Source organism: Mustela lutreola, chromosome 2 (assembly GCF_030435805.1).
Source record: "Mustela lutreola isolate mMusLut2 chromosome 2, mMusLut2.pri, whole genome shotgun sequence".
NCBI classification, from domain to species: domain Eukaryota; kingdom Metazoa; phylum Chordata; class Mammalia; order Carnivora; family Mustelidae; genus Mustela; species Mustela lutreola.
This window is the reverse complement of record NC_081291.1, coordinates 156,033,340-156,059,283: the sequence shown is the minus strand read 5'-3', so window position 1 is coordinate 156,059,283 and position 25,944 is coordinate 156,033,340. Positions and strand designations below refer to the sequence as shown.

General features: G+C 35.2%; 1 protein-coding gene across 3 annotated transcripts in view; it reads right to left on the bottom strand.

The window, feature by feature from the left end:
• Positions 1-25,944, bottom strand: part of XRN1 (5'-3' exoribonuclease 1) — a 103,824-nt gene that overhangs the window by 25,185 nt on the left and 52,695 nt on the right. For all 3 annotated transcript variants that reach the window (XM_059163878.1, XM_059163879.1, XM_059163880.1), the window contains 12 exons: positions 25,170-25,283; positions 23,016-23,114; positions 20,651-20,766; positions 20,003-20,149; positions 15,312-15,401; positions 14,818-14,953; positions 11,117-11,173; positions 10,855-10,987; positions 8,695-8,764; positions 7,315-7,522; positions 5,965-6,060; positions 376-484 (listed from right to left, as the gene is read on the bottom strand). In XM_059163878.1, coding sequence (XP_059019861.1) covers positions 376-484; positions 5,965-6,060; positions 7,315-7,522; positions 8,695-8,764; positions 10,855-10,987; positions 11,117-11,173; positions 14,818-14,953; positions 15,312-15,401; positions 20,003-20,149; positions 20,651-20,766; positions 23,016-23,114; positions 25,170-25,283 — 1,375 coding nt within the window. The remainder of the gene's footprint in view (positions 1-375; positions 485-5,964; positions 6,061-7,314; positions 7,523-8,694; positions 8,765-10,854; positions 10,988-11,116; positions 11,174-14,817; positions 14,954-15,311; positions 15,402-20,002; positions 20,150-20,650; positions 20,767-23,015; positions 23,115-25,169; positions 25,284-25,944) is intronic.

Here is a 25,944-nt window from a genome sequence, read left to right as displayed (position 1 = left end):
AAGAACGAAGTATTAATACATACTACAACATGGATAAACCTTGTCTTCATCATGCCAAATAAAAGAAGCCAGACACAAAAAGTCACAAATTTTAGGATTACATGAAACGTCCAGACAGGTCAATACATAGAGGCAGAAAGTAAATTAATGGTTGCCAGGGGCTGGAGGAATGACCGCTGATAGATACGGGGTAAAGAAAATGTTCTAATTTAGAGAATTGCATAGGTTGTACAACTTTGTGAAAACAACACAAAAATCACTGATTAAATACTTCAAAAAATGAATTTTATGGTATGTGAATTATAACTCAGTAAACTGTAATAATAAAAAAGAAACCAGTTAGCATCATAAGTATATTTTTAACTTTCAACTTACATTTCCTGTGAGCCTCATGTTTTCTTTGCTGACATTTAACACTGTTGTCAGTAAAGCCCGACTTAGGATGTTGAGTTATTTGACTTATTTCTTGAGGTAGAACTGTAACCTGAAAGTTAAAATTCTTATAAATGAATTAAAAACAAACAAAACTACCTTTCCTCGAAGTGATAAAATATTTGATTGTAGAACTAAATAATAGGAGAGCTGACACTTGAGCTCTATCACTAAAGCCCATGTTCACAGTACCATAGCAGAGAAAAAGTATGCCAGAAGTTTAATTAGAAAATATTCTAGTTTGGGGTATAGTTTATTGGGTTGTTCTATCTGATATCTACATCAAGTTATTTATTACTCCCATTGTCATATTTTGCCAATAAAGACTTAAATTTTTTTAAAAACAAGACTTTTTAAAAGAGTTTTTGGTCTACGACAAAATTGAGACAAAGGTACAGAGATATTTCATATCCTTTCTGTCTCCACACATGTACAGCATTCTCCATTATCATCATCCTCCACCAGAGTGGTATATTATTACAACCAATGAACTAACACTGACACATCATTATTACTCAAAGACTATAGTTTACATTGGGTTCACTCTTGGTGCTGTACGTTCTATGAGTTCAGGCAAATGTATAATGACATATTTCCGCCATTACAGTACCACACAGATTATTTTCAGTGTCCTAAAAAGCTTCTGTGTTCTGCCTACTGATCCTTCCCCCAAACACTGGGCAACCACTGATCTTTTTACTGTTTCCATAGTGTTGCCTTTTCCAGAAGCTTGAATACTTTTTATTTTTTTTAAGGATTTATTTATTTATTTATTTGACAGACATCACAAGTAGGCAGAGGCAGGCAGAGAGAGAGAGAAGGAAGCCCGTTCCCTGCTGAGCAGAGAGCCTGATGCAGGGCTCGATCCCAGGACCCTGGGATCATGGCCTGAGCTGAAAGCAGAGGCTTTAACCCACTGAGCCACCCAGGTGCCTGGCTTGAATACTTTTTAAAAAATCATGTTGAGTTGTCTGGAATATGCTTATCAGATGAACACCAGGTTGCTTATTAATGCTTCACGGATTTAAGTGATATATGTGGTAGCCCATAATTCTTGGAATATATAGGAGGAAATACAACATGACAATGTTTAGCTGATACAAATAATGAAATAGCACCCAATAACAGGAGCAGCATGCAGAAGATTCTGAGAAATATAATATCGAGTGTTCAGTTCCATCTCAAAGCAATAGGCAATAAAATGACTAGGAGAACTTGCTGGAGATCTAGGGGAATTTTGGTTGTGAGAGAGAAAAAGTAGAAGGAACAGTAAGAACACATAACCTGAAATAGGAATTACCTACTTGTCGGGAAGGGAAAATAAACAGATCAATCTTACTAGAAAAGATCATTTTATCAAAGAGTTGAATACACTTTACATAAGAATTAGGTAGATTTCGATATAGAAGGGCTAGATATTAGTTTCACTTGAGGCTGAATTCCACGAGTACTGAACAGAGAGCCCTATACATTCTATATTTGAATAACATTCTTTGGGGCATCTCGGTTAAGCAACTGCCTTTGGCTCAGGTCATGATCTCAGAGGGCTGGCTGGGATCAAGTCCCACAACGGGCTTCCTGCTCAGGGGCAGACTACTTCTCTCTCTGTCCCTCACTCTACTCTCATGCTCCCTTTCCATCTCCAATAAATAAATAAAATCTTAAAAAAAAAATAACATTCTTTTAGGGCTGAAAAAGAGGTCATCTAAGTCTAATGCTTTAATTTTGCACATGAGGCCACAGAGGCCCAAGGAAATTAGAGTTGTTCAAATTGAGTCACCAAATTTGACTTTCTGAGTCCAGTACCAGATTTATTACACCACAGTGCCTCAGGGAACAAATTAAGGTTAAACCGAGAAGTCTTTATTAATTAGGTATTTTGCCCAGTTATGCCCTCAGGCCTACACAGGTGAAAGGATCACCAAGAAAGATCAACAGGAAAGATACATCAAACAGTACTATGTAAGAAGGACTAAAAAGGAAAGAGAAAAGAAGTGGGAAGCACAGATAGGAGGTTTATCTAGGCTTAGGATGACAGACTAAGGCCCAATTGTGGGAACTGGCAAGAAATAAAAAGATTTGGAATTTCACCGCAAAAAAAAAAAAAAGAGGGGAGAAAGGCGAAAGATTTTACTCCGTTCTTTTCAGATTATATGCCTGGGGAAATGGTAGTGTTAGAAATAAGGATAAGAAGCTTTAGATGAGGTCAATTCTAAAACATCTTTTGGCTGAGGTGATGGTGGGGTGTCCATCTATACCTGTCTTCTAGAAAGTTGGAGATACTGGCTTAGATTGATCCTGATTGAGAAATATGGATCACATAGCTTGAGTGGTTAAATTAGCAGCAAGGTAAGAGCCAACATCACCAAACAATAAAACAAAAGGTGGAGAAAAAAAAAAGTTTCTCAGTTTTTGGGAACAGTGCCCAGAGAAGAGTTGGGAAAACAGAGGTTAAGAAAGAAGCTGAAGGGGCGCCTGGGTGGCTCAGTGGGTTAAAGCCTCTGTTTTCAGCTCAGGTCATGATCCCAGGGTCCTGGGATCGAGCCCCGCATTGGGCTCTCTGCTCAGCGGGGAGTCTGCTTCCCTTCCTCTCTCTGCCTCTCTGCCTACTTGTGATCTGTCTAATAAATAAATAAAATCTTTAAAAAGAAAAAAAAGAAGAGGAAAGAAGCTGAATAAGAAGCAAAAGGTGAGAGTGAGTCAGGGTAATGTTTCGTTTTAGAGTATAACTCCTTGAAGGAATTGCCTATACTGCTACCTCTAATTTTTCTTCTCCCCTTCTCTCTTGAACACACTCTTCTTGGTATTTCACTCTTTTTTTTTTTTTTTTTAAATATTTTATTTATTTATTTGACAGAGAGATCACAAGTAGGCAGAGAGGCAGGCAGAGAGAGAGAGAGGAAGGGAAGTAGGCTCCCTGCCGAGCAGAGAGCCCGATGTGGGACTCTATCCCAGGACCCTGAGATCATGACCTGAGCTGAAGGCAGAGGCTTTAACGCACTGAGCCACCAAGGTGCCCCTTGGTATTTCACTCTTACCACTCTACTGAAAGTGCTCTTGTCAAGATTCCCAGTGACCTCAGGTATAAAACTCTATGGTCAATTCTCAAGTACTCATTTCAACTGATCCACTGCCAGCATTTGACACAGTTGATTACTCTTCTTAATATCCATTCTTCACTTGGCATCTACAACACAACACTTTACTGGCTTTCTCTGGCTCTTTAAGGATGGAATTCTCTAAGGCTAAGTTGTTAAATGTCTCTATCTATATCCATTTCCTTGGATATAGATAAATAGATAAATAGAGCATGACCAGGGGGAACAGCAGAGGGAGGGGGAGAAGAAGTCTCCTCGCTGAGCAGGGAGCCTGATGTGGGACTCAATCTCCTCCGGGATCATGACCTGAGCAGAAGGCAGACACTTAACTGACTGAGCCACCCAGGCACCCCTGTACTCAAATTTCTAATTCTGTATCTCCACTTAGATGTTTAATATACATCTCAAACTTACTATGACCAGAATTTAATTCCAGATCCCCCTCCATAATCCTCCTTGACTTGCAACCTTCTTTATCTCAGGTAACAGTCATTCTATCCTTTTAGTTACTAAGACCTTAAGAGTCATACTCTTTAATTCATATTTTTCTCTCTTAACCCTATACCTAATTCATCATTAGATGGCAATAGCTTCCAAGAATTTGATCACTTCTTCATGCTCCTATTATTCTGGTTCAAGTCAATATGAACTCTATCTTGATGATTCCGGTAATCTCCTAAATAATGTTTCCATCCTGGCTCCTCTATGTTCTATTCTTAAGATAGCAGATAGAATGATCCTATTAGAATATAAGTCAGATCATGTCATTCTGTTGCTCAAAACGCTTCACTCATTGTTCTTCTCACTAAGTAAAAAACAATATCCTTATAATGACCCATAAGGTCCTGCATGGTATCTAATTACAGTTCCTGTAACTCAGCCTACTGATTCAAAACTATAATTTTCTCGGGACACCTGGGTGGCTCAGTTGGTTAAGCGGCTGCCTTCGGCTCAGGTCATGATCCCAGCGTCCTGGGATCGAGTCCCACATCGGGCTCCTTGCTCAGCAGGGGGCCTGCTTCTCCCTCTGCCTCTGCCTGCCATTCTGTCTGCCTGTGCTCGCTCTCTCCCCCTCTCTCTCACTGATAAATAAATAAAATCTTTAAAAAAAAAAAAAACTATAATTTTCTCTTCCTTGAGTACACTGGAATTGTCTTCCCAACAGGGTCTTTGAATATCTCTAGAACACCCTCCCCTCAGATATCTACTTAGATACTCTATTGCTCATTTCATTCAAATCTTTACTCAAATGTTACCTGATCATTCTATTTAAAACTGCAAAACCTTGCCTCCCCTTCCTGCCAACATTCTCTATGCTCCTTCTCTGAAATTCTTCTCAAACTTTTTAATTACCATCTAATATACCATGTAATTTACTTATTTATTGTCCTCTCCTCCCTAGAATACTAGTTGTTTGAGGGTCAGAATTTTTGTTTTGTTTAGAGCTATATTCTCATTACATAGAACAATGCACATGATAGGCACTCAATAAATACAAGTTGAATGAATTAATAAAATGAATGAATGATAACAAAGCATTCCTAAAAAATGAATGGTTAGTGGTACCAAATAAATTAGAGAGGAAAAGAGGGTTTGAAACTCGGATATAGACTGCATTTAGGTAGTAAGGATTTACGGATAATCTAAGCAAAACTTAGCCTATTGGCAGAAGAGCCCTGTGTATCCATTGTGCAGGTTACTGATTTATAAACTTGAGAGAATATTCTTTCTTTACCTACACTGTGAAGATAGGTCAGTAACTAGCAAAAATATTGTAGGAATTTCTTACCTTTTCCCTTTTTTTGGTCTACTTTTTTTTTTTTTTTTTAAGATTTTATTTATTTATTTGACAAAGAGAGAGAGAGATCACAAGTAGGCAGAGAGGCAGGCAAAGAGGGAGAGAGGAGGAAGCAGGCTCCCTGCTGAGCAGAGAGCCCGATGCGGGGCTCGATCCCAGAACCCTGAGATCATGACCTGAGCTGAAGGCAGAGGCTTAACCCACTGAGCCACCCAGGCGCCCCTGAGTCTACTTTTTTAGCAGAATTTCTTTTCCCTTATTAATTTATACTAAGGAATATGAATTTGCTCATTCATATTTAAGACAACCAAGTGCTAACATAAAGCTCCACATTCAAGTGGAAATTAATTAGTTAATAATAAGTGCATTAAGGCCTTTGTTGAATTTAAAATATAGTTATTGAGATTCTGCAAACTAAAACAAAATCTAAAATAATTTAAAAGAAAAATTATCTATATTCCTTCTCCTGAGTCCAAAAACTTTTATATATGGCTGAAGAGAATTATGAAAATTCATGATTAAAACTGTTATTTCTATTTTATGAGATTTGGGTGAAAAAAAATCATTGCATACTCACAAGAGAAATGTAAATTTTGTCTTTTAGAATTAAATGTCTATCAAACAAGGTATACTAACCTTCTCTTGTAGAGTTGGCTGAAAATGTTGAACCTTTCCAGATCCCTGTAAGGACTGCCAAATGTTGCAAAACTCATCATCATCTTTAGTAGGTACCTGGCAAAGCACAAAAAGTTTCTTAAGGAACTATAATATGAGAAAAAAATAAGGATTGATATTAAAATAAAAAAATTCATTAAAGTTATTTAGCAGTACAAAAATATTAACTTCCATTATCTGAATCTCAGTTTTTTTTTTTTTTTCTGGAGCTCAGTACAGTCATCATAAAAATATTCTATTGGAGTAAAAATGGTCTTTATCATTTGTAATTGGTTTTGAATGGTTTTACTGGAAAGTACTTAAAACATGAAAAATGCTATGGAAGATTATATTAAATTAATATCCCTGCCAGTAGATTTTTTTTTTTTTAGTCTTCCAATGTACTGATATCTCATTCAAGCTAACATTTAACAATTTAATTTTTAAAATCTTCATTTTACACAAAAATAACAGATTAAAAAACCAGCTATTACTTATGAGGAATTGATTTTGTACAGATTAAAACTCTGAACAAATATGTACCAAAATTTAATAGTGGTTACCTATGAAATTTGATTTTTGGTTCTGTTTCCTTTGCTATTATCTCCCTATCTGTACTTTCTAATTAGTCTATAATGAACATGTATTACTTGGATTAAAATGTGGGTAAGATTTGGGGACATGGAGTTACACAATGTCTCACACAAAACAATTCAATTTTCGTCTCCAGAAAGATAAAATAGAGGAAATCACCTATGAGTTGCATGGGTAGGAACTTGAAAATGGCTTTTGATTAATGTAATTCTCTCCCTTTTAACCTCTCAAATTCATGTCATTTCATAGCAGACAGAATACAACATCTGAGTTATACAAATGTAGTTTGAAAAGTAAACATATGAAAACAGGCCTTCTCAGGTTCGTTTTTAAAAATGTATTTTTTTAAAACTGTAATTTTATAACAGACATAGGATGTTATCAGTAGCCTTTTTTTTTTTTTTTTTTTAAGATTCCATTTATTTATTTGAAGGAGAGCATGAGTTGGGGGAGAGGCAGAGAGAGAGGGAGAAGCAAACTTCCTGTTGAGCAGGGATCCTGATGTGGGGCTCGATCCCAGGACCCTGGGATCATGACGTAAGCCAAAGGCAGATGTTTCACAATTGAGCCACAGAGGCACCCTAGTAGCATTCTTTACTAGCCTATTAACTTAAAAACAAATCTGAAATTGACTTGAACCAAAAATTTTTTAAAAACTAAGTCAAATTAGGTTTTACTTATAAAGTCTGTCTGAGATTTATAAAGAAGCAGAAATAAATGAAAGACTAAGAGTCTTACTTGAGTAGGAACAAAAAGTGATTGGGGAGAATGGTTCAGGCCTCCCAAATGCCCAGAAGAAATTGATGTATTTGAGCTATAGTGATTCACAGCTGGTTGTGGTTTCACAATGGCTGTCAACTTCTGATTTCCAGTTTCAGAGCGACTCCCATGAGTAAGATTTACCAAGGCACTTGTTGGCAGTCGATAACCTCTACCAGGCGAGCACCTAAAAAGTAAACAGTTATTTCAGAGGGAAATAATACTAAATAATACTAAAGGGAGCAGAAGAATCAAATTATTTTTAGGTAGACAATCAGTCCATAATCTCAATTAGTAAATATTACTTTTAAATTCGGTAGAGGAACCTGAAATCATAGAAAGATCTCCATTTATAAGATGATATATTTCTGAAACTGGAAAGGACTTTATTTAATCCTCATCATAATCTAGTAAAGTATGTATCTTCATTATAAATGAGGAAACTGAGGGTCAAAATGCTTTTAACTACCTACCCAAAGTAGCACAAAGGTTAAGTGACAGAGCCCATTCCATGCATCTTTCATTCTATCATAATCCTTTTTCCTGTAACTTTTTAACTTTTCAATCAGTACTGCCCCCCAAATAAGTAAATCTCACATATAAGTTAAAAACAAAAAAATCCAATCTTCTGGCTTTAAACCTGCTAACCTCTAGTTACTTTTTCTCTCCTTCATGGTCAAACTTCTCAAGGGTCAGCTCAATTTCCTACTCCCTCAAACCACCCCAGTGTGGCTGTGCAACCACAATTCCACTAAAATTTAAATCTGCAATCATGCCACACCTCTGATTTTGATGACTTCACATTGCTTTAAGAATAAAGACCAAGATATCAAAATCATTAGCATGTCCTCAAAGTTGGCTTGCTCTTTTCTCTTACTCTCATCTTACATAGTTGCTGAAGTTGCTGACACTTGCATTCTTTTTTTTTTTTTAATGAATAAATCCTTTGTTGCACATGCTATTTCTATTTCCTCTTCTTGACCATTGCCATTCTTCTTCCCTCTTCCTCCAGTTAACTATTACTCAATCTTCAAGTTCCATCTTAAATATCACTTGTCAAAGAAGACTTTCTAGAAGTCATACTCTTACAGAAACTGGAGCTTCTCCTTCCCAACACTTCTCACATTTTAATTAAATAATTAATATTATAATCAGTTACACAATTATCTCCCCCACTAAAATGAAAGCTTTGTGAGTCTAGAAAGCATGTCTATCTTATTCACTGTTATATCCCTAGTAGCATGTATGATGTCTTGCATATGACAGGAATTCAAATTGTGGACAAATAAACAAATAATGTAAAGTCACTGGCCACGTGGACATACTTACAAAGTGTAATTATCATCAGGAAATACAAACCTTATTGTTAAGCCTCCAGGAAATTCTTCATCAAATAATACTTCAAATAGTACATCAGCTTCTCTATTAGCTGTTAAATAAGAGGAATTTAAAAATCATATGATGAAAAATCAGCATTTAAGTGTCTGGCTTGTAAAAAGCATTACACCTACAGGAAAATGGTTTAGGGGAATACAGTAAATCAAAAGTAGATAAACTTGCAGATTACCTAAATGGTATTGAAGTAAAATAATATTTTAAATTAGATGTTGTGAGGGGGTTATTTTTATTTTTCTCTGTGCTTTTATCTACGTTCGAAATTATTCATAATGAAAGATTTAATAAAAGAGGTAACTTTGTGGGCGCCTGGGTGGCTCAGTGGGTTAAAGCCTCTGCCTTTGGCTCAGGTCATGATCCCAGAGTCCTGGGATGGACCCTGCATCGGGCTTTCTGCTCAGCAGGGACCATGCTTCCTCCTGTCTCTCTGCCTGCTTCTCTGCCTACTTGTGATCTCCATCTGTCAAATAAATAAATAAATAAAATCTTTAAAAAAAAAAAAAGAGGTAACTTTGGAGTCTGCAGTTCAGAAGGTCTTGCAGTAAGATAAAAGACAGTGATGATCTGAAAGCATGGCAGTTTATTTAATAAAGGGAATAGAATGGAAAGAACAGAAATATTATTAGATAGAATTGGCAGGAATCTGTGACCTGTGTAGATAAAAAGGATAGAGATGCCAAAGATGACTCCAAGGTTCTGGCTGAGATGACTTGGTAGATTACAGATGCCATAACTGAGATATGAGACATGAGAAAGTGCAATAAACTTAGATAGGAACAGAGAAGAACATACTTGGCAGAGAGGCTGATGAGATATATCTGGCAAGAGTAAATTTACCCGAAACACCAAGATAAAATGAAGTAATTAGCTATATTTGAATTCTAAGCCTAAATTAATAATAGATCTATTACATTACTTCAGAATTCACCGACCTTACCTCCTTCCCTCTCCCCTCTTCTTACTCCCCTCCCTCTTTTACCCCTTCCCCTCCCCCCACCTCAATTTCTCTCCACCTTTCCCCTACCCCTTTTCTACTTTATTGGTTCCATTTCTCCAGAGAACCCTAATACAATATTTGATAACATCCTAGCCTGGGATAGGAGTGGAGGGATGTCTGTTCCCCATCCCCAGTCCTGCCCAGCTGAAACCAGGCCTGTAGAGTTCATCCATTCCCCAATATTCAGCTCTATCTTTCAACCTGACACTTTTGTCTGAAATCTAAGCTCCAGAAAGTAAGAAGAGGCTTAATGAGAGGCTGGAGTTTCTCCTCTGAAGGCTTAAAGCTCACCTTTTAGGTTCTTATTCCCTATCTGTAGGAGGGGTACTTCCTCAAAAGATTATTAAGATTATAAAAGGTAAGAGGATTGTTCACTCCCTTTAGTGAATGGACTATGGAGATGAGGTCTCAGATGAGGGCTGAGGGGAAATATTTCCCTTTTTTATCCATGGCAGACATGGTTAATCAGTTACAAAGCTTTATCCCACTTGGCATATATATAGCTTTAAAAACCTTCTCAAAACAAAATTCCAAGTAGTCACTATTACTGATAGGAACTGCCAGAATAAAGAAAACTCCAATGCTACCAAAGTCCTAAGGCCTTATCAAGACAACTTAACTAGAACACAATCTAATAATATGCTCTGTATTTGAACAGCTGATGCAGGGGGTTGAGCAGACAGCAGCAGGAGGGTTGTTTCATTTTACCCATCTGGCCCTTACCATTCCTAGTCCAGACAATTAGACCAAAGTTGAGTGCTTGAGACATCAAAAGATAGTGCTGCCAGCAGCTTGACCCCTTGGCACTGGATTTGCTGCTTCATGCTAGGCTGATTTTTTTGGAATCTACACTGCAAAGCTGCTCACAATAGGCATCCCTTTGAGGCAAATTTAGATCCTCAATTGTTCTTCCCTTTTCCCTCCATTCTCTAACTTTTTCTTTTCTTTTTTTTAAATAAAAATACATGACATAAAATTTACCATCTTAATTATTTTTAAGTGTAGAGTACAATAGTGTTAACTATATGTACATTGTTGCTTCCTGCTTAGATATAAGACACAGAAATATGTGTTTTACTTTACAATTACAGATGCAGTTGAAGACACACCAAGTATTGAGATATTACCCCCTTTAATTCCTATGATGGTGCCCCGAAGGCCAACTGGAACTGAAAAGTACTCTCTCACATTTACCACACGGTCAAAGAGACGAAATTCTGCATCTCGATCAGGAATGACTCCATGTTGCTGTTCTAAAGGCTGAAGAGAAGAAAGTTTAATTATTATTAATTCTAATTTGAAATAATTTTTCTATTACTATAACAGAAATATTTTGTTTCTTCTACACTTTTGAAATACAGGCTTTGAATTCTTTGATAGGAAACTTACTCTGTACAGCAAATGGGGCTTCACTGTCACTCGTACCTTCTTATTATTCTTTCTTTGCTGAAGAAAGAAAAATTTTTAGATATTTAAAAATATTAAATTATAAAATTATTGTCAGTTAGATTTACACTAAAAATAAGATTATTATTATTCAGTTGGACATGATTATTATTCATTTTTATTTTTATTATTTATTTACTTTTTAAAAAGATAAAGATATTATTTATTTATTTGACAGACAGAGAGTGATCACAAGCAGGCAGAGGCAGGCAGAGAAAGAGAGAGGGAAGCAGGCTTCCCACTGAGCAGAGAGCCTGGCTCGGGACTTGCTCCCAGGACCCTGAGAGCATGACCTGAGCCGAAGGCAGAGGCTTAACCCACTGAGCCACCCAGGTGCTCCTATTCATTTTTAAAAGCCAAATGAAATGAGTATTTAAAGAATATTTGAAGTTCTTCAGATGCAGCAGGGGGATAATAAATTCTTACTTAAAAATTTTTCTAAAAAAGATTTTATTTATTTATTTGAGAGAGAGAGAGTGTGCACAAGCATTGGGGAGAAGCAGAGGGAGAGGAGGAAGACTCACTGCTGAGTGGGAAGCCTGACCCAGGGCTTAATCTCAAGACACCGAGATCATGACCTGAGCCCAAGACAGATGCTTAAGCAACTGAGCCACCCAGGTGCCCCTTACAATTTTTAAAGGGAAATTTTTTTGACATTTATGGCATAGAAAAATAAAATAGTATGCATAAAACCTGATGGATTTTTATAGTATAAGCTTATCTATGTATAACTATGCTAAGTTCAAGAAAGAGAACATTACTAAGCACAACATAAGAACTCTTGTATTCCTTCCCAGTTATTAATATCCCCAAAGTAACCTTACTGCTAACAAAAGATTAGAGTTACCTGTTTAAAACTTTATGTAAATGCTATCCTATTCAAATGCCTTTTTACTCTAAAAAGAATTATATATGATGGTCAATGAAGATCTACATTAAAAGAAAATAAGTATAAAATACTGATCTATGACAATACTAGGGTTTTATGGCTACTTATAAAAATTAAGGTGCCACTGATTTAACAAAGCCCTTGCTTTTGGAAACTATTATGAAATTGGCTTTGATATTTGAATTTTTTGATCATCTAACAAATGTTGGAAGAAGAGTTCTGTCCCATCTTTACTCCTTGTTAATTTTGTGAACTCACACTCAACTTAAGCATCAGCCTCCTTCTACTGTAAAACAGAAATAACATTACCTGTTCTACCAATAAAACCATGAGGACAGTTTATATCCATTGCAATCCATAACTACCATTCACATTAAATATTTTTTAAGTGAAGTCTTACCAACTAAGAAAAATGGCAACAGTTTACTTAATTTGCAGCCACCCATCTTTAGAACACACCTTATGGAAATAAGTACAAAAGAGCATAAAACAACTCCAAGCTATAGAGACCATATACCATAGAGTTCTTGTATTTATATACTGTAAAATGCTCAAGTCTTTAAACAGACCCTATTATCTTTTATTATAAAGGTATTTCATTTATTCTTTCAACAAATCCTTACTGAGTTCCATTTATGTGCCATGTAGTGATCTAGGTGCTAAGGATAAAACAGTGGCCTATTCCTTTGCTCTACTTAAGGAGACATACATACAAGCAAGAAATGTTTGATGGTAAAAAGCAGAGAAAAATAAAGCAGGTAAGGGGGGATCAGCACTGTAGAGAGAGATCATAATTTTGAATAAAATGAATAGTGAAGGCAGTACTGACAGAAAGTCTATGCTTTCAGCCCACAGCAGACTAGGACTAATAGGGTACAACTGGTGCCCCCTGAAAACAGCAAGAAGGAGAAAAAAGAAGAAGTATTTTAAGTAATTTAAAAAAGCAGTCCCTAAACTTGTGCCTGGAGTACTGTATATGAAGACAACAACCTATATGCTTTAACGTATCTCGAGGCATTACTACATTATAGCACTGATTAGAGGACATGGCAATCAAGCCTGATTCACTAAGCAAATTAATAAACTTAGGAATTTTCACAATAAGCCCTAACCCACATATATGAAATGAAAAGTTCTGGGGTCTGGCTATTCAAAATATGATCTGGGAGCTTGTTAGAAATGGAGAATTTCAAATAAAATTTGGGGGCTTAGAGTAATAAACCTTTATTAAGTGAGAGACTCATTTCAAAAACAATACTGTACAAATGGATTTTAGTCTAGATTGAAAGACAAAAAGAAATGCAGGTTAAAAAATGAAATGCAGGTTTCTATCGTTATCTGAGTATCTATCAAAAGATAGTGATAGTGATAGATCACAAAAAATCAAACTCTTGGCTCTAGGAGTTTTTTCCTAAAGAGAACAAGAATCATCCAGTAGTAATTTTTCAGACTGTCTTCATAGCTCTTGAATATGTGATAAGAGAATTAAAAGAATAAAAGCCAAGCATCGTTAGGCATTAAAAACAGACATTATTAGAAGGAGTTTACATGATTTAACTTAGTTAATCCTTTTGATGACCCTGTGAAGTAGTACTATTTGACTCTCATTTTATTAATGAGACAATAGGGACATGGAAAATAAATATCTAAAGTATCTGGCCTAACATTAAAAGTGTTGAAAGAGAAATGGGGGAAAATGGCTTCAGAGCCCATTTCTTAATGTAGTTTGCTGTGAGACTGCTGTGTTAACAAAGCAACATCATTTTAATAAAAAGGCAAATGTATGGAAAATAAAAGTTAAAAAAAAGAAATATAATCAATCCATTTTCCATTACATCAAGACAGAGATCAAAATAAGTAAAATAGTTAAGCCTACACAGAAGATTATGGGTTTTTAAAATCAAGATATAAGGGCGCCATGGGTGGCTCAGTTGTTAAGCCTCTGCCTTCAGCTTAAGTCATAATCCCAGTATCCTGTGATCCAGCCCCACGTCATCTCTCTGCTCAGCAGGGAGCCTGCTTCTCCCTCTCCAGGTCCCCTGTGCTTGTGTTGCCTCTCTTGCTATCTCTCTCTGTCATAAATAAATCTTAAGGAAAAAAATCCCTCAAGACATAAAAAAATAGGAAAGATTAAACAGGATTTCAAAAATAAGGAATATGTTTAGAAGTGATTCTGTAAAAGTGAATTAAACACAATGTTTATGTTCTATAAAAAGAACTATGTCTTTAAAGAACTTAGAATAGGAAGGAATAGGGGATGAACTTTATTTCTTAATCACAAACTTTGGGGGCACCTGGGTGGCTCAGTGGATTAAGCCACTGCCTTCGGCTCAGGTCATGATCCCAGGGTCCTGGGATCGAGCCCCGCATCGGGCTCTCTGCTCAGCCTCGAGCTTGCTTCCTTCTCTCGCTCTCTGCCTGCCTCTCTGCCTGCTTGTGATCTCTCTCTGTTAATCACAAACTTTGTATTTTGGCTAGAATTAGCGAATATTGATTCCTAAAATTAGAAACACCATTAGAACATAAAATTTAAATGTGATAGCTTTTATATATTAAAGTGCATTTTTAAAAATTCATATGAACTTATTAATGGCCACTGGAAGTGGCTGTTACATTTTTTAAACCATAGGATTACCTGTCATAAATTAGAATCATTGAGTTCATGTTTGGTTGAAACAAAAATAATCTGTCAAATTATATACAATCCATTTAACTTCAAATCTCATCAGTCATCTTGGTTATTGAAAATAAGTACCTTGCACTTTTCAACTTCTTCCTCAATTTTCTCAACAATAGCTGCATCCAGAATTTGTAAATCACAAGAAGAACGAGATAAAGTACTGACAGGATGTCCCTTTAGCCAAGTAATAATTTCTTGAACTTTCTCAGCACTACATTAAAAACAATAAATTTTTCACAATAATTAAAACTTTCTGAGGTTTATACAAAAGGTGTAATAAATTTCCGAGGGTTGTGAATTATAAAAGATATCAATTACATAATTAATAATTAATCACTAAACTTAATTGGGACTAATTATAAATCTCTCAGTAATTAAAAAACCCCACAAAATTAGTTTAAAAGTACTTTACTGATATAAGTGAAACAGATTATATGACGATCTTAAAGCAAATATATAAAACCCTCCCCACAAAAGTAGTATAAATTCTTTTTAAACTAGCTACTGTACCCTTCACTAGAACTACTAAGCTGAACTATGAGCCAATAAAAACCACAAATTTTGCTTACCCATTCTCATTTTCTCCAGGCCAAATGTCATCTTCATAGAATACATCCTCCTGGCTATTTTTGGCTATGTAACTAAATAGTTCTGGAGCCCTAGACAAACAAACAAAAATACTGCTTAGAAAATATATATGGCTAACTTCCCATAAACTTCCTATCAAATAATTTTGGATTCCAAGGGAACATACAAAACGTATTGAGGACTGATTATTACACACAGAGTATTAATAAGGGATAGAGCCTAATGATTTGAAAGTATTCGCAGGCCCTCAAAAAACTCTCAGTAGCTATGGGAGAAATGATTCAATTCATAAACTGTAATAAACTTCAATTACTTATAAATTTCAATTACTGACTCTAACTACTCTCAGATCATAATGATAGGTGATAAATGACAAAAATAATATCTACACATTCATTTTCTAATTTTCACAACAAAGCTGTGTACAAGAAAGGCAATGCAACCATAATAATCTACAAGGTCCACCATTTACATTATCTCAATCAAGTAAACTTTAAATCAAGATTTAATAACTAAACTAACCTAAAAGTTTCTTCTGATATGCCTAAAAACACCATTGCTTCCTAAATAGTGCAGGACTTTTAAATACACATAGCAGATTGAACATATGTGCTTAATATTTGCTCACTTCCCAACCTACTAAAAAAAGAGTAAAGTATAAAATAGGGCATAGACCCAGAAAGGCATGAAAAGAGAAACGTTAAGTCTGAGAGCATACATGAATTGTTAACAAAATTTTAGAAACTGGAGACTGTATAGGTAAGTATTAACTGGTTTGAAAGACAGGAAAAAGCTACACCCTAAGCAACCAGGGTGGGAAGTCAACAACAAGCAAGCTGATTTAAACCGTGCATGTCTGCAAAAGCTCTGGAATTAGGGCTCCAGGTACATTTTAATGCTGTAGTATGGGCAGGGTGAAGTTTACTAGACTTTTAGCTGAAAATTTTGTATAATAGCAGTTGGTTGATCATGTGCTTACTTACCTTCACCCCAGCACAAGACCTGTCTGTAGTTTATCTTTTGGAGAGGTTGAATAGAGGATGCTCTAGCTTTAGGAATACAAGGCACAGGGAGATGTGTGGGTAGGACATAAAGAGATGATAAGGAATTGATGACAGTCTAACTACTACATAACGTGTTGCTAGAAAGCAGGCTAGGAAGTGTAACTTCTTTAGGAAGCATACTCTTGAGATGAAAATAAGCAAGAAGGAAGTTTATCAGAGGGCTCTTGTGGAATCAACATATGTAGAAGGGAAGGAAAAAGGGAAGGAAGCAAAAGAGGGAAAAGCTGGGCTGTCATCTACTGTTAATGAACTCCTTGGTCAGTTCTACAGAGATCTCAAAATAGGATGGTCCTTCAGAATTATCCTGAACTAGGGCAATCAGGTCGGCTAGGTCTCACACACCTCCTTGTAGATCAGGTGTTGGATCTGTGGCTGTTGTGGGAAAGGGACATAACTTTAGGTGAGGCAGTTCTCTTCTGTAAGGCAATCCCTGAAGAAAGCTCATAGCTGAGGGCTGTCTGACAACACTATTCTAGCTGCCATAGAAATAAGTCATTTAAAAGGAGGTTTGGAGGGATTTCATATTATCCATTCCATAATAAGATCCCTTTTTCCCAGTTAATAACCAAAACACTGGAAGTCAGTTTTGTTCCTCATATCTGTTCTCCAAGGAAAAAGCTGGAGGAGCCAGCCTGTGGAAAATATACACACATAAGTAGTGATATTTGGAGGCCCTTTGTGAAAATAGCAAAGTCCCACCTGACAAGCCCCACCAAAGCACACTAAATTTCCAATCTGCTTTTTAGCACCTCATTCCTAAATATGATTAGACACCAAAGAAGCACCAGAGAAGTAAAAAAAAAAAACAAACTTTAATATGAACGGTGCAGTCAAATCAAACAGAAAAAAAAAAAAAGAGCAATTTGGAGAAAATAGAAAATACAGAGAATAGAAGAAAAACGAGAACTACTATCTTAAGAGAAAAAGACACTATAGAAAAGGAATGTCAGAGGATAAGGACACACTTTGAGAAATTAAAAATGATTAAATCAAATAAAAATAAAAATGATATGAGATAAAGTTGAAGAAATCTCCCACAGAGTAGAACAGAAGTATAACAATATAGAAAATGGGTAAGAAGAGATAAGAAAATTAAGAGGATTAATCCAGAGGTCTGTCATCTAACAGAAGTCTCAGAAAGAACAGAAAAAAAGAGAGGAGGAAATTATCAAAGAAATAATACAAGGAATTTTCTCATAATGGAAGGGCATCAGTTTTAAGTGTGAAATGACTCAACAGCCAAAGGAAAGAATACTCATACCAAGGCACACATTATTAAAACAGCACTGGTAAAGGGAAGATTCTGAGAAGATTTCAGAAAATGGAAACAGATCACACACAAAGATTCAGAATCACGATGGCATAGGACTTCTTACCAGCAAAGGAAACAAAAAGAGAACAGAGTAGTACTTTTCAAATTCTAAGGAAAAACTTCTGTAATCTAGGATTTTACACCCAGGCCAGCTATCAATCAAGTCTAGTCAGGGAAGAATAAAGACATTTCCAGACACACAAGCTCTCTTAGGAAACTCTTGGAGTAAGTGCTCCATCAAACTGGAGACATAAGACAGAAAAAGGTATGAAAGTCAGGAAATAAAGGAATCCTGTAAGGCAGAATGGTGAAGGGAATTCCTAGGATAAAAGTAGAGAGAAACCTTAGAATGACAGCTATGTGATAGCTCTAGAAAATAATTAGTTTACATCAAAGCAAGAAGATAGAAGGTTTCAAGGAGGAAGTCTATACGAAAAAACAGAACTGAGAGATCTCCTGATCTGTTTGACTATACAAAATCTTCCAGCTATGATAAAGAGTTTAGGGTTGAATTAGTTATGTGAATATAGACAATAAGGAAATGATCAAAAAAGACGGGGAAAACAAAAATGTGTACCAGAAAGGACATGCAACCATCTTAATCTACAAGGTCCACCTGAGACCATTTACATTATCTCAATCAAATAAACCTTAAATACAGATTTAATACAACTATAATGAAAGGGGTAATACACACACACACACGTGCAGGAAGGTGAGGAGATAGAAAGGGAAGGTAGTAGAAGAGAGCTAAAGCTTCATTTTTCATGGTACAAAATCAATGCATATGTCAAGTTGAAAAATCATTAAAAAGTAGGGTAAATACAACATTTTAAAGAAATATGGAAGTGAAAAAAAAAAAAGATATATGGAAGTGAAGAAATAAATTTTCAGATGGTAACACAGGATTGAATCATGTTCCTTCCCCAAAAAGAAAGATTGAAGTCCCACTCCTACTACCTTCAGAATGTGACTTTATTTGAAAATAAGGTTTTTATTGAGATTATAAAATAAAAATGAGGCCTTTAGGGTAGGCCCTAATCTAACATGGCTGTGTCTTTATGAAAAGAGGAAATGTGGGACACCAAAACAGGCATTAACAGAGGAAAAGATGATGTAAAGATGTACAGGGACAACACATGTGAAGATGGAGGCCTGGAGTTCAGCACAAATGTATGAGGCTACAAGAAGCTAGCAAAGAGGCATGGAATGGTTCCTTTCCTACCATTTTCAGAGGAAGCATGGTCCTAACAAACACCTTTGTTTTGGACTTCTGGTCTCCAGAATTGTTAGACAATGAATTTCTGTTGTTTTAAGCTATCCAGTTTGTGCTACTTTGTTATGGCAGCCCTAGTAAACTAAGAGGATCCTCAAATTCAGGGTTAGAAACCAGTAGAACAAAGGAATGAACACTCGATTATGAATGAAAAGTAAATGTTTTCCTATAAATCTTTGTCACTGAGTAACTCAGTTAATCTCAGTACAGTTTTCTCATTTTTAAATGAGGAGCTGAGATTTATTGATTTTTTAGACCATTTCAGCATAAGATTCAATAATTTTAGGACAGTAATCTATTATCTGGTTGAAGTTTTAAGACTCAGAAAATCCACAGTGTGAAGAGTTGCTTTGTTTATCTGTACCAATTCTCTTACTACTAACATAGACATGCAAAATACTGAATAATTTATGATAACGAGTTAAGGAAAATTTTCAGTAAAAGGAGGCTAAAGGGCACCTGAGTGTCTTAGTTGGTGGAGAGCGCAACTCTGGATCTCAGGGTTGTAGGTTTGAGCCCCATGTTAGGTATAGAGATTACTTAAAACAAAACAAAAACTTTTAAAAATTTAAAAATTAAAAAAAAAATAAGAGTAGGCCAGTTCTCATCATCCTTTTTCATTTTACATAATATACAGTAGGGGCACCTGGGTGGCTCAGTGGGTTAAGCTTCTGCCTTCGGCTCAGGTCATGATCCCAGTGTCCTGGGATCGAGCCCCACATTGGGCTCTCTGCTCAGCAGGGAGCCTGCTTCCCCCTCTCTCTCTGCCTGCCTCTCTGCCTACTTGTGATCTCTTTCTGTCAAGTAAATAAAAAAATTAAAAAAAATATACAGTATTTTTCTATTTTCTTTTTGCAAACAGCTATGATGCTCCATGATACACAATTACGTTTATATGTAATACATCACATTTTACCAAAGGAAACATTTTTTTTGGTCTAAAATTGGTATCAGCAAAGTAAAAGAGTTACTACATTCCCACATTTTTGGATGCTTAGTAGGATCTTATTAGGCACTTACCTCTCTAAGTACTCTGCAAGAAGTTGTTCTGCTGCAGATGAATACATCCACTCACTTCCAACTTTCTTAGTATAGCCAGGTACCTCTTCATTTTTTTTGTTGAATTTGAGATTCAAACCCACATTTGCTTTATGGTCTCCATGAGGGCTGAATTTAAATCACACACACACACACACACACACGTTTTAAAATTTTGTTCAAAGAATACAAAGTTTTGCTTTCAATTCTTAGTAAAACTTAGTTTTGATTGTTCTTCTATAGTTTTCATGGTTATTTCCAAAGTAGCAGTTATTGAAAGGAAAGGCTTTAAAACCCGAGTTAACAAATCATATAAATAGATTATATAACTAGAGAAGAGAATGAGATAAGAAAACGCAGGGAAATATATTATTGAGATTCACACACACCTTCTGATACCTTTTTTCAAGGTTCAATTTGTTAGCTGCTAAAAATAAGAACTGTCTTTCCAAACGCCTAAAACACGTGCCATTTAGATGAAAGATCACCATCAGAGGAATTTATGCATAATTTTAAAAGAAAATTCAGAGCAATTAATAAAAGAAAATAAATACTAAAGTATTAACCAGTTTATCTTTATCATTTAATTTTTTCTGCCACTTTAAGTAAATTTCTCTAACATAAACTTACTTTCTCCTAGATCCTCTTCCAATAAATATACTTCCTGTAAACCTTGAAACAAGGTATCCACTCACTCCAAGGCGACTGGCCAACACATATCCTGGGTTGTACTTTATAGAATATTTCTTCAAATATAAAAACAAAAAGGTCAATTATGGAAACACAAAGCATCAAATGTTATTTCTTTACCTTTAAAATCTGGAGATAATCAAGACATCACTAACCATTGGAATGTGGCAATATAAGGATTCTCAAAAGTAAGTGATCCATTTCCCTTTTTATTTTTTTGAAAGGATCTGTAGGCAGAATTTTTCTGCTCCTCTCTCTCCTTAAAGGACAGAATTCCCAAGGATGAATGAAAGGGGGAGGAAATATACAATTTGTGAAACTGTCTCAAGAAATAAAGTCTACTGTAAGTCTAAATGGCAAACTCTGCAGACAAGAGCTATTTTTTAAACATTAATTTTCATATTCCAAGTAGGGACTAGTAAAGCACTAGGGACATAATGAGGCCTTGATGATTATTAACATTGAACTAAAATATGAGTATGTCATCAAAACAGTTGCTACTGAGCACAATTAAAAATGTTCTTCATTATATTTACTATGATATGAAAGTAAGAAGTATATATAGGCTTATAGTTAATACAGTCAAAGAAATATAACCTAAATTTATGTACATAAGGGAAGAAACTAAGATTAAAAAAAGGTATCAGATCATATAATTTTTAAATTAATCAGGAAGCAAATTACAAATCCAGTACCAAAAAAGGTAAGCTACCATATAATCTTGACATAAAATACATAATAATAACACATACTTATTTTATATGGATTTTATATACTATATTCATATGAATGTGTATAAATATAATAAACACTTATCAATTATATGCATATTTTATGTCTATAATAACCCCCAAATGGATAAACTTTTTTTGGTGCATGGAATATATAAATTCATTATTAAAATATGTTAATATCCTCGGTAAAGAATGCAATATAGTTTTTCCATCAAGAGCATTATTAGGATTATAAATAATACAGACAATTCAAATACACTTTCCAGAATAGATAGGAGGACTTAAGGTAGTAGTTCTCTTATCATAGGTAGTATTACTTATTTTTCTAATAAGCATCTGGAAATGTATAGGGCCACATCATTCAGTTACTGGCATGGGCCTCTTAGTCTCCAGGGGACAAAGATGCCAACTATGCTATCATATACAGGACAATTCCTGTATCATATACAGGACAATCCTATTTTATATAGGAATTGTCCTATCCAAAATACCAATGGTATTGTTTTTGAGAAATATTTGATTATGATATAATTAAAATTGATGAAGATCATCACAAATATTCTAGAAAATGTAAAGTAAAAAAGCAGAGAACACTGGGGTAGAGAAAGAAGATGAGTAAAAGTTAATAAGGTATGTAAAGAGAAAAAGCATAGAGAAGAAGGCATGCCTAGCACACTGTACTTTAGAGGTGGGTAGTCTCTTTCAGATCTAGAAAAAGCTAGGGATAAAGGAACATAAATAATTTTTTCCCTCCACTGACTCCCAGAACAGAGAGCTCCAGCATCTTTATCAAGCAGGACACTCTCCTGGTTTCCTGACTGTGCTTTCTGAATCCTTTCTCCAAAAGACACCTGATGGTAAGAATCTGGAGACTTTTCTGCCTTCCATAATGTTTCTTCAAGTATATGCTGATGTTCAATGCCCTTAGTTCATTTAAAGCTTTAGAATTTACTATTAGAGAAATAAAAGTGTAAGTATCAATAGCTGGCTGATTGTGAATTAATTTCAGCTGAAGTAATTATCTAATCAATCAATAAGAATATACAACAGATATCAGAATCCTCCTCCTATTGTAATAGGGAAAAATAAAAGGAGGCCAGTGAACATCTTTGGAGGAAAAAGGCCCTAAAAAAGGACGCTGTGAATTTAAATGCAGTTTCCCATTTTTTTCTAGTGATTGTTCATCTTTAGCTTCCATTGCAAAAAGGCCACTACTTGAAACTAAAAATATAGGCTTTAATTATGAAAAGTTTATTTAAAAAAATCTAAGCCTATTCCCAGAGGATAGGCTAAGACACGTGCCCCTTCTTAAGCTTGAACATGATAACCCATAAAAACTGTTACAGATTAATAATGAGATTTCAATGATTTTTTCCCCCTGAACATTTGCATGAAGTTTGAAAACAGATTCCCCACACTCATTTTTAAGTACTAGACATAACTGTGAGATAATTTAATCAGTACTAAATAAAATATTTATAATGTATTCAAAGGAGGTGGTAAAAATATGCTTCTAACACTTTTCAAAGTTTATCAGTTCTAAATTAGGCAATATGGACTATGGTACTCACATGTTGGTTTTGTATTAAAGCATCAAGATTGGGCTCACATGGAATGCTGAAAACCACACGAATCCTACCTTCTGTAATCACATCCCCTGAATCCTGAACCTTGGAGGGAAAAAGAAAATCACAATGTTTTAGTCTCTTTCACCACATTTTATTTACTTTTCTACTTATTTGAACAATGTTTATTTCTGAAATACAACAAGACAGTAAAATTGGATACTGGAGATTCTCTTAGAATTCATAAATGAATGTGATTATATTATAAATTTGAGCCAATACACATTGCTTTAATAGCCAGTTTTTTTTCCTTTAAATTAACTTTTTATTTGCAAATAAATTTAAATTATCAAAAAGCTGCAAACATAAAAACAGGTTAAAGATCACTTATAAAACATTTACCTAGATATTAACATTTTACTCAATCTGCTTTAACATTTGTACTCTATGCATATACATAATTACTTTTTTTTAACTTTTTGAGGGTATATTACATATATCATATCCCTTACCCTTTAATATTTTGGTAAATATAGCCTAAGAAGAAGGATATTTTATTATATAACCACAGTACAGTTACTAAATACACTCATTTTACATTGATAAAATAGTTCAATCAACTGTCCATATACCAATTTTGTCACGGTTGGCCCCAAATTTTTCCTATATTATAATAAAGAAAACCCTCTTCTCCCTCTACTACAGAATTCAGGCTAGGATCAGACATTACATTTAGTTATCATACCCCCTAGCCAACTTAAATCTAGACTATATCCAAAGTCTATGTCTTTTATAACATTGACATTTTTGAAGAATAAGGTCATTCTTCTCTCTTCATCCTGCCTTTAAAAACAAAAGTGCCTCATTTTGGATTTGTCTGATGTTTCCTTATGATTAAGTTAAGCTCATATATTCTCAGCTAGAATAGTGCATGGGTGATGTGTCCTTCTTAATACCTTGGTATCACATATGGAGGTGCATGACATTGCTCAATTTCTTCACTGTCCAATTAGGTTTTTTTTCTCATAACTAATTAATGGTCTGTGGGAAGACACTTTCTAAGGCCATGAAAATATCCTACTCAGATAAAAAAAATTCCCCCTAGATTTAGTTTCCAATGGAGATTGTTACTTGATTCAATCTTTATTGTAATGCTTATAAAATGGTTTTCCAACTCTAGCACACTCCATTTACCTTTGACATGATACTATAAACAAGGGCCCTTCTGTTCTCTATTTGCTTATTTATTATCACTGTGGAATCATTAATTCCTATCCCCCCCAGCCCAATGGTTTATAATGCACTAGTGTACTTTATTATTTTGGTACTCAAACTGTCCCAGATTTGAGCAGTTTGGTAGGAGCTCCTTTGACCTGGTTTCTGTGTTTATGTGATATGGTCCCATCAGTCTTTTGAGCACTTCTTTATTTTCTGGCCTAACCGGTGGTTCTAGAAAATGTAAAGTAAAAAGTTTATCTTCTACCTACCCTGCCCCAGCCTAGTAATGGGCCATTTCTCTGAAAAGCTTTCAGTGGGGTGTATTATTAGAGGTCAAACCTGGAGATTAAATGTATTGTTACTAGATTATCTTTGTTTCTTAACCTTTTGAGCAAATACAGCTAGAAAGTACATGTATGTATAGGCATATATGCATTCACACACATACAAATATACATATATATCCATATATATGTGTCCATATACATATGTCTAAACACATGGATATATTTTTAAAATCATAAGTTCACATTAATACCTTCAATTTTAATCTGTCCCCACAGATTCTTCTTTGCATTCTTCCATTTCATATTTACATGTATCTTTTTCATGTGAGAACTGGAGTTCCTCAAACATCAACACATTTATAACTTCACCAACTCAATAATACAACTAAAATAATTTCATAACTGCTTCATCCACTACCATAATGAATAAACCTGCTAAATAAGAGATTAAGATTTGAATTCTTTCTCCCCTGCCTCTTAACCCCAACCTGCTCAAGATTAAAGATATATAGTCAAATACTGTGTTTATAAGTTAGACAAATGAACTTTTCCCCTTTAGTATTACATTTTATTTTATACCTAAATGAAGAGAAGTTAAATAACTATCACTTAGAACTAGAAAGAAATTTAATTAGTAACAATAACAGGAACTAACTTCTCCAGTGCAGCCATAATAGGGGGTTCCCAGCATAAAGACCGTACTTCTGGGAGGAAACAAGTCATCCAATGTTTTGATATTGGAGAAACGGGAGTCAAAAGCTCGGATATCCTATACAGAATGAAATATAAAAGTAAATTATCACAGTCAAAAGTCCTATGGATTGGACATCAAATTTTTCTTCCTATGGGGTTATTACCATGCTGTCTGCAAATGCAAAATGTAAAGATTTTCTACATAACAATACTGGCAGCTAAAATGTATTGACTTTATATGCCATTCTTCTAGGTATTTTGTACATTAGTTAATTTCATTCTCAAGACAACCCTGTATAGCACAGATCATTATTAGCCTCACTTCACACATGGGGAAACTAAGGCACCAAAAGGGCGTGAAATATCACCCGCCAAGATCATACAGCTAAAAAGTCAACTCAGGCAGTCTGCGTTCTTAATCACTACACTATACTGTTTCTCAAAATTACAGTATCAGTACATGCTTTAAAAAAATTTTGTCTCAGGCGCCTGGGTGGCTCAGTTGTTAAGCCTCTGCCTTCAGCTCAGGTCATGATCCCAGTGTCCTGCGATGGAGTCCCACATCCGGCTCCCTGCTTGGCAGGAAGCCTGCTTCCCCCTCTCTCAGTCTTCCCACTTGTGTTCCCTCTCTCTCTGCCTAATAAATAAATAAATAAATCTTAAAAAAATTTTTTTTTGTCTTGTTATCACACCCAAAATTACCAATACAAAAGCAAATACTTTTATTTATTTATTTA